At 46.6% G+C, this 8,495-nt stretch overlaps 2 protein-coding genes across 2 annotated transcripts in view; both read right to left on the bottom strand.

Moving 5' to 3' along the window:
- LOC106809730 (glutamate-rich WD repeat-containing protein 1-like) overlaps positions 1-449 on the bottom strand; it is a 15,770-nt gene extending 15,321 nt beyond the window's left edge. The window contains exon 1 of the mRNA XM_014812916.1: positions 224-449. Within this exon, the coding sequence (XP_014668402.1) occupies positions 224-419 (196 nt within the window). The 5' untranslated portion in view covers positions 420-449. The remainder of the gene's footprint in view (positions 1-223) is intronic.
- A 3,623-nt stretch (positions 450-4,072) lies between these two features.
- Positions 4,073-5,949, bottom strand: LOC106809727. Its single transcript, XM_014812912.1, has 2 exons — positions 5,774-5,949; positions 4,073-5,190 (listed from the first exon to the last, which is right to left on the bottom strand). The coding sequence occupies exons 1-2, from the start codon at positions 5,889-5,891 to the stop codon at positions 4,412-4,414; spliced, it is 897 nt and encodes a 298-aa protein (XP_014668398.1). The 5' UTR covers positions 5,892-5,949; the 3' UTR covers positions 4,073-4,411.
- Positions 5,950-8,495: the final 2,546 nt, after the last annotated feature.

Below are 8,495 nucleotides of genomic sequence, written 5' to 3'. Positions count from 1 at the left end.
TCATAAAGTATAACCTTACTCCTTAGGTATCACGAAGTGTGTTAGGGTTAGGGTTAGGGTTGGGCTTAGCGTTAGGGTTAGGGTTAGGGTTTTTGCATCATTCCTTGATATACGGAAATTCTGTGCATCAGTTGATGATACACAGAAATTTGTGCATCACTTCGTGATACCTAAGGTGCCTAAAGTGGATTTGCACCCTACCACTACCAGAGCGAAGTCATGCCTGTTTGAGCTTGATGATACATAACGTATGCCGTCTCATCACACACGAGTTCTTCGCCTTCTTCAATTTTCCCTCCGGGAAGATAAACCTTTCCATCCTCTACGTTCTCATCGGCTTCATCTTCTTCACTACTCTCCGATTTTACATCATCTTCATCCATTTCTTCATCTTGTTCCATGCTTTCGTGTTCCTCCATCGTTGATGCTGTTGCGTTGGTGGAGCAGCGAATGAGGGTGTCACATAAAATATAGTCTGCGGATATCTCTGTCATAGGATGGGAACGGGGGAATTTTATCAATTTTTATTTAGTTATTTAGACAATTATCCATATATTATATACATACTGTTATAATAAATTTTAAATTCAAGAATTTAGATAGCTACCAAGGATATATACACAAAAACATGCCATGCACTCTTATTTGCATTGTGGTCATTGAGAACCAGATATCATCAGGAGTGAATAATAGTCTCATAATTCACTCCTCTGATATCATCATAGGCATTCCCAGTTTCCCATGTAAAAAAACGTTTCCAAGTTCCATGTAGCTCTACTAGTGTAGCCCATTAATCCGCTCCCGATACACTGGTAGATTCCTAGATGTAATATGTATATGTTAATTATTTCTATGGGTATAAATAATAATAGTAGTAAATAGTGTGTAAATTATATTATAGCGTGCATATTTGCTAATTAATTAGACTAATCGCGCTTCAATAGACTAAAAATTTACAGAGATTAAAGCTAAGACATATCCATTTCTATGGTTTAGACGCATATGTCTCAGTATGGTCTCAGTATAACTAACTATAATAATGTTAGTATAGTACTAGTAGAGATCAGTGAGCCAGTGTCGTATCGTGCAGCGCATGGTGTTTAAATAGAATGACACATGTGTTTACTTTGTATTACCTACTCTTCATTAAATTATTTTCTAAAGTAATTTTCAGCAGCGTCAGCCACTGTTTTTTACCGTATTAGTGTAATACCGTCGAAGGACGGATAAGTAAATATCTAGGAATAGCCTATTGTTATGGTTGGAATATATGGCCAGCTGTGTAAAGTCGTAACGCGGGAATAGACAGGATAGAATTAGGCCAATTATAGACAAGCATGTAGTACGGACTGACTAGAAACAATAGGTAGGCGTGTCTACCTATATGGGGGTATATAACCGCGTGTTCGACCAGAGAGAGACACGCAGAGCGATATTGTAATAGTCATACAGGCATCTTGGTTAGAGTCAGTGACGACAACTTATACGCTCGTAAGTTATGTGAGGTTTACTCGCGTACTACACTGTACGCATTCGCCACGTTACGGCGGATGCTAGATTAGTAGTGTCAATTAAAGTTATTCATGAATACCTCATACTGTGCGTTATCTATCATTCTTACATTCTTCACATAGACGCTAGCAAGGTGTATAAACACACTCACGCGTAACACTGATACATCACGGGTAGAAATAGACGTCTTACATTAGTGCAAAATTAATGGTGACTGACAAATAAGGGCAGTGTTGCATTTCTAATCTGTAAACTTACCAACTATCTTAGTATGGAACTTGCCTATACTATATAACTCATAGCCTCGTCTACACGACGAACCTTAACTCGAGTTAAGCGTTAACTCGAGTTAGCGATTATGTAGCGTCTACACGACAACACCCGATAGCGATTATTACCGATTTATTATGCATGCGTGCGTGTGTGTGTGTATGTAAACGTGCGTGTGTGCGTGCTTGCGTGTGTACGTACACGCGCGTTCGTGCGCGCGCGTGCGTTGCACGTACACGCTGGGCGTGCATGCGTGATGTGCGTGCATGTGCACGCACATGTGCGTGCATGCGTGCGTGCGTGCGTTGCGTGCGTGCTGCGTGCGTGTGCACGTACACGTGCGTGCATGCATGCGTGCGTGCGTGCATGCGTGCGTGTGCACGTACACGTGCGTGCATGCGTGCGTGCATGCGTCGTGTGTGTGCACGTACACGTATGTGCGTGGCGTGTGTGCGCGCGTGTGCGAGGTACACGTTCGTGGCGTGCGTGCGTGCTTGTTCAGGTACACGTGTGTGCAGGTGTGCGTGGCGTGGCGTACGTGCGTGTGTGTGCAGGTACACGTGCGTGCGTCGCGTGCATGCATTGTGCACGTACACGTGCGTGCTTGTCACGTACCACGTTGCGGTGCGCACGTACACCGTGCTTGATGAGTGTGTGCGTGCGTGTGGCAAGTACACGTGCGTGCGTGCACTATTCGCATAACTCGAGTTAAGCGTCATACACGAGGCCTTAAACTCGAGTTAGCTTAACCTCGATCGATCGGCGAGGTTAAGTGACTCGGAGTTAACGCTAAACTCGAGTTACCTTAACTCGAGTTAAGGCCCCCGGTGTAGACGCTTTAACTCGAGTTAAGGTTCGTCGTGTAGACGACTTATAGCCTCGTTTACACGGCGAACCTAATCGAGTTAGCTAACTCGAGTTAAGCTAACTGCGAGTTAAGCGTTAAATGGTTTTTAGCGTCTACACGACAACACCCGATAGCGATTATTACCGATTTATTATGCATGGCGGCGCGCGTGTGTATGTAAACGTGCGTGTGTGGCGTGCGGTGCGTGTGTACGTACACGCGCGTTCGTGCGTGCGTGTGCTCGTACACGTCGTGCATAGCGGGTGAGTGCGTGCGTGTGCACGTAACATGTGCGTGCATGCGTGCGTGCGTGCATGTGCACGTACACGATGCGTGACGTGCGTTGTGCACGTACACGTGCGTGCATCGCGTGCGTGCGTGCGCCGTGTAACGCTACACGTGCGTGCATCGTGCGTGCGTGGCGGTCGTGTGTGTGCACGTACACAGTGCGTGGCGTGCGTGCGTGCGTGTGTGTGTACCTACACGTGCGTGCATTGCGTGCGTGCGTGCGTCCGTGTGTGTGCACGTACACGTGCGTGCGCGTGGCGTGCGTGCGTGTCGTGCGCGCGGTGTGCAGGTACACGTTTGTGCGTGCGTGCGTGCTTGTGCAGTGTACACGTGTGTGGATGTGTGCGTGCGTGCGTACGTGCGTGTGTGTGCAGGTACACGTGCGTGCGTGGCATGCATGCATGTTCACGTAGACGTGCGTGCGTGCCGTGCGTGCGTGCGTGTGCACGTACACGTGCGTGCATGCGTGCGTGCGTGCGTGTGCACGTACACGTGCGTGCGTGTGGCAAGTACACGTGCCGTGCGTCGCGCGGTGTGTAGGTACACGTTCGTGCGTGGCGTGGCGTGCGTGCGTGCATGCGTGTGCACGTACACAGTGCGTGCGTGCGTGCGTGTGCAGGTACACGTGCGTGCATGAGTGGTGTGCGTGCGTGTGGAAGTACGCGTGCGGTGTGCGTGTGTACGTACATCGTACTAGGGCTGCCGCCTATCGTGGAGGTTAAGCTAACTCGAGTTAAGGCGTCTAACAGCGGGCCTATAATCTCGAGTTAAGGTAATCGAGTTAGCCTAAGCCCTCAGAATCGACTGCCGAGGTAAGCTAACTCGAGTTAACAGTCGAAGCTCGAGTTACCTAACTCGAGTTAAGGCCCCCCGTGTAGACGCTTAACTCGAGTTAAGGTTCGTCGTGTAGACTTATGTGACTTCTTAGACGAAGTATGTGACTTCTCATTTTTACAATAATTTCATATGCAATCGAGTCATTCAATCGTAATTCTGTGCGTGACGACTATCTATGTAAAAAGATTTTCTGCAGAAAATTCTTACTAAATGCTTTTTATCGCGAATGTCAGTACGTCTTTTTGCGCTGTGACATGGGTGTGGACAAGTCATTTGCACTTTCAGTAATTTAGCACATATAATACACTAAGCCGTATATAAGTCGTTATTTTTATGCAGTGTTTATTTTACATAAATGTTTACTGTAGCGTATGTTTCCATCTTCACCAAGTCATCGCACCACCATATAGGTCCTCCTGTACCGTACGTAGTATAAGTGCACAAGCGGTATTTATATTAGCACAACCTGTATATAAGATGATATCACTTCATAAATTTCTAGATTATACCACGCACTTTGTGTGGGATATATGGCCATAACACTTCATTCATCTAACGCTCTATGATCAGACATTATTTGATTAATTAAAAGTTCAGATTAATTGATACTAGCCCTAACCCTCGCTAATTAGCTTTCGCCCTTATCTGGTATTTTTTTTATCGTTGCCTGTAATACCTGGCCCAGAAATCATATATTATATCAGCGAGATCGGGGCAGAACGTGACACAGATCGCCTCGTCGCGTAGATGCTTCGGCATTTCGATCTGTATCGCGTCTACGATGCCGCCATATTTAGAGCCGTGAGCTCTAGTGTTATCTCCCCCGGAATAATATTTCCCACCGTCCGGGCCGGGGTGCGTGGGAGATGGCACCACGTTGTATCCGAGCCTATCGAAGCGGTAGCCTAGGCTTGCCCTGCCATGCAGCAGCTCACGGAAGTCAATGCCCACGCGGCTCGCCAGGTGGCGTATCGACGAGTCGTTGTATGTGTAGTCTCCGGAGTCGAGCTGCGCTCCTTTGATGAGATACCCGATCTCCACCCACTTCTCCGGATGTGAGGATACTCCATGCAGGTCTATGAACAGAGCTATCCCGTCCCCCTTACTGGACTCTATGTAATCAAACCACTGATTCCACGCGGCTTCGGCCTCCGTATCGCCGAACGCAGCGTCCGGTTTCCCTCGGTTCGCATCGAGGCGGTTACGATGCAGAAGATTGAGAACGACGTGCGGCCGCACGCCGTACTTACGGGCCATCGCGTCGGCGACGGCCTTGGTTGTCTCCAGCGTGTAGCTGTCCTGAACCGTTGTCACCTTACACTTGCTGAAGTCCTTCGTGCCGCAGTCGTGTCGGTATACGCACTTGCCGTTGATGTAGCAGCCGGCATCTCGGACCGGGATGGAGGTCGGTTGTTCAGTACCCCCGTGTGGTGCACCTGTGGGTCACATCACCAGGGTTCACATCGATGTACATTGACAAACGAAGACACAACTATGACGTAGCGTTAAATAACGCCAGTATGACCGCGCGCGTGATGTATAGGTATAAGAACTAAGAGCTCGAGACCCGAGAGATACGACCCGATTTTAAAACTACTCACAAACATTGCCGCTCTCTCTCTCTCTCTCTCTCTCTCTTTCTCTCTTTCTCTCTCTCTCTCTCTCTCTCTCTCTCTCTCTCCCTTTGTCTCTTTCTCTCTCCTGCACGCTTTCTTCTTCTCTCTCACTATCGCTACGTCTCTCTCTTTCCCTCGCTCGCTGCGCCTTTCTCTGGACATTTACATAAGTGTGCGTGCGTGTGCGTGCGCGTGCGCGTGAGAGCGAGAGAGAAAGAGAGAGAGAGAGAGAGAGAGAGAGAGAGAGAGGGGGTGTGTGTGTGTGTGTGTGTGTGTGTGTGTGTGTGCGCGCGCGTGTGTGTGTGTGTGTTTATGTGTGTGTGTTTTGCTTGCCCAATGTATTCTTGCATGCTACACGGTCACGGTAGGCGTGTTCCTGCACTAAGCAGACTATATAACTTGCCTAGTATCAGGGTGATGTTACCCGGAATGTATTCGATCCATCTACTTGTCGGCGCTGCCGCCTTCACGCACACGCACAACACTAGCAAGGAGACGACAACCGACGACAGGGCCGCCATTTTGTACAACTGCTCATTCGGGTTCTCTGAGCTTTGTGGGTAGCGTATAGTTTATGGTGCGCATTGGAATATTGTTATTGACCTATGTATGTGAGCGGTGCAAACATTCCCAGCAATCATCTTGCGGTTGTGTGCTTTTCGAAACACATATATCGCCCATAAACCGGTTATATACCATAAATAACCAAGTTAATTTTTATTTTATTTTTTTATTTTTTTTATTTTTACTCAACCGTGCTGGTATGAAACGTACCGCTGACGTTTCGCCTCCTGTCAGAAGCTTTCTCAAGCTAACTGATGTTAATCAGTGTTTTGTGACCCAAGATGGGTGTGGTGGTCAATAGCTTAGTCCACACAGTGACTAAGCCTGTATCCCCTCGTCCCGGTTGATGTTTGGGGTCTTGCGGATCCAGAATGGCCTCCTTTGATCCAACGCCTGATTTTGTTAGGCTCGCGATCAATGATCTTCTGAATTCTCCCAATCGATGGTGTGGTTGTCCTTCGCCTACATATCAGTGATCGCGGATTTGTGATTTCGGTAGCCGACTGTTTTCGTTGTCCTAGTGAAGCCGATTTGGGGGTGCTGACGGGGTCTACGTCCTTTTGGTGTTCTTTTAGGCGGGTTTTAAATTTTCGGCCAGTTTCTCCAATGTAAAAAAAAAAAAATTAACTTGGTTATTTATATTATTCTACCAACCGAATGAACTTATTTAACGGTTATACCGGTTATATACCGGTTATACCGGTTATATACCGGTTATAACCGGTTATTATACTGATTTTCGTTATACAAGCTCATTACGCATTCTGTCGGTGTAGAAATGTTTTTCTTGTAGATAAGCAAAAACACGTGAGCAATACCGGTAAATCTGTGCTGCAATAACAGGCACTGTTGGGGTGATTTCTTATGCTAACACCCAAAATAGTTGCGCATAGTGTACGTTTTCTAACTCTAACTATCGTAGTTAGTGTAAGCCTTCTAATCGTAACACATGAGCAGAGTTGGCAAATATAGTATGTAGTAATAGTCGTATATAGGTAGTAATTCTAGTGCTAGCAGTTAGAATGATTCAAACACTAACACGTAGTAGTAACAGCTAGTATAAGATCGAGTTGTTGGAACGGTTGTAACCGTGTGTCTATATATATATATAGGGTGTTGTTTATGTCATGTAAAAATAAAAACTTCCGTAATTATATTAAAATGAACGTCGATCTTTTCATGCTCATGTAGCATTGTGCTATGTATGCTTCATGGTTCATGTCAATATCGCTCGCACGCGTTTATTTTTAACAATAGGTAGGGAACGACTTCCCGTCTTCAAACAGTACGTATGGCCAGTAGATAAACATTTATAAACTTATTTATAAACGCGACGTCAGTTGGGTGTGACAACTTTCCTACTTCAAACAACATAATATGTGATACAGACATTACAGATATGCAGGGAATCGTGCTTGTCTTAAAAGGTATTATACTCCAACAATGCATATACTATGATTTCAGGAGTGAATTAAAACACATTTGTTTTGATCATTCCCGGTGGTATCACGTATATCTCTGCCAGAGTTCCAGTGCGGACATATAGCCTCGTTTCATACATCCGCATGCGTTCATACGGGCGTTGACAGGAACGCACGCCCGCATTCTGTCGACATGTTTATGGGTTTGGCTCCGTTTCTCCAGACATGCAGGTGCGCATAATACCATTTAATCCTTCGCTACCACTATCGCTTACATTTGATGTTTGGTGACGTATGGCGCTTACGGCAACACTTCAACCTGTCATCGATGAAGATGAGATTGGCTTTAACATTCATCATGCTTAAAGTGCTCATAGCTTCGCGAGTTTCTCGTACATCATATACGCGCCCGCTAGTCATAATAACAAGCGCGTATTAAGAAGGCGTATTCAAGCGTATTTAAGGCGTAAGCAGCGTATTCAAGGCGTAAGAAGCGTATTCAAGGCGTAAGAAGCGTATTATGAGCGTATCAAGCCTTCTTAATACGCTCTTGATAGTAACCCTGCTAGTGTTTTTCATTGTTGTATGATCGCGCGTGAGTGAGGATTCCTTCAGAGTTGCTTTGGAGCGAGCGTCACAACTGCAATGCGTTGGCTGACGGGTGCCTATGCGCAGGAATCACTCCTGCATTAAACTAACATCGGTGAAGACCCCAAACGAGCAACGATTACGATGTAAGCGAGCTACTTATAGCTATTACGGGCGTAAAAAGGGGGAGGTGGATAGTGATAATGAATGCGTGGCCTTCGGAAGCAAAACAGGTTTCAGGTCGCGTGTTTGCGCCGCGCGATGTTGTGTTATAGTACCACTGTCATCAGCTCTGGCAAGCCTCTCTGGGAACAGAGTGTATATATGCGTCAGGTACAATTTAGAGCTCCATATTTATCTTTGCTCTCCCGTTCCCATGCAGGGTGACGAGCGGCTAATTACAGGTCTGGCATATAGCCGTTTAAAAATGCATATTGCCAACCATTTGTGTACGTAGCTGGTAATGAACAGTCACGGCTCGCGGCAAAGCGCCGCGTTACGAGTCTAATTATACGGGCATGCCATGACTGCAAAGAAGTCCCGCTATAGGTA

This window comes from Priapulus caudatus, unplaced genomic scaffold, assembly GCF_000485595.1.
Source record: "Priapulus caudatus unplaced genomic scaffold, Priapulus_caudatus-5.0.1 Scaffold380, whole genome shotgun sequence".
Taxonomy (NCBI): Eukaryota; Metazoa; Priapulida; class Priapulimorpha; order Priapulimorphida; family Priapulidae; genus Priapulus; species Priapulus caudatus.
The sequence above is the reverse complement of the archived record's forward strand: the minus strand, read 5'-3'. Positions and strand labels throughout refer to the sequence as shown.

What these genes read in the sequence shown, in the direction of transcription:
- LOC106809727 (XM_014812912.1), bottom strand. Translation starts at nt 5,891, where the DNA reads ATGGCGGCCCTGTCGTCGGTTGTCGTCTCCTTGCTAGTGTTGTGCGTG. An exon ending in TAACATCACCCTGATACTAG is followed by an intron (nt 5,191 to 5,773) that starts GCAAGTTATATA and finishes TGTGACCCACAG; the next exon opens with GTGCACCACACGGGGGTACT.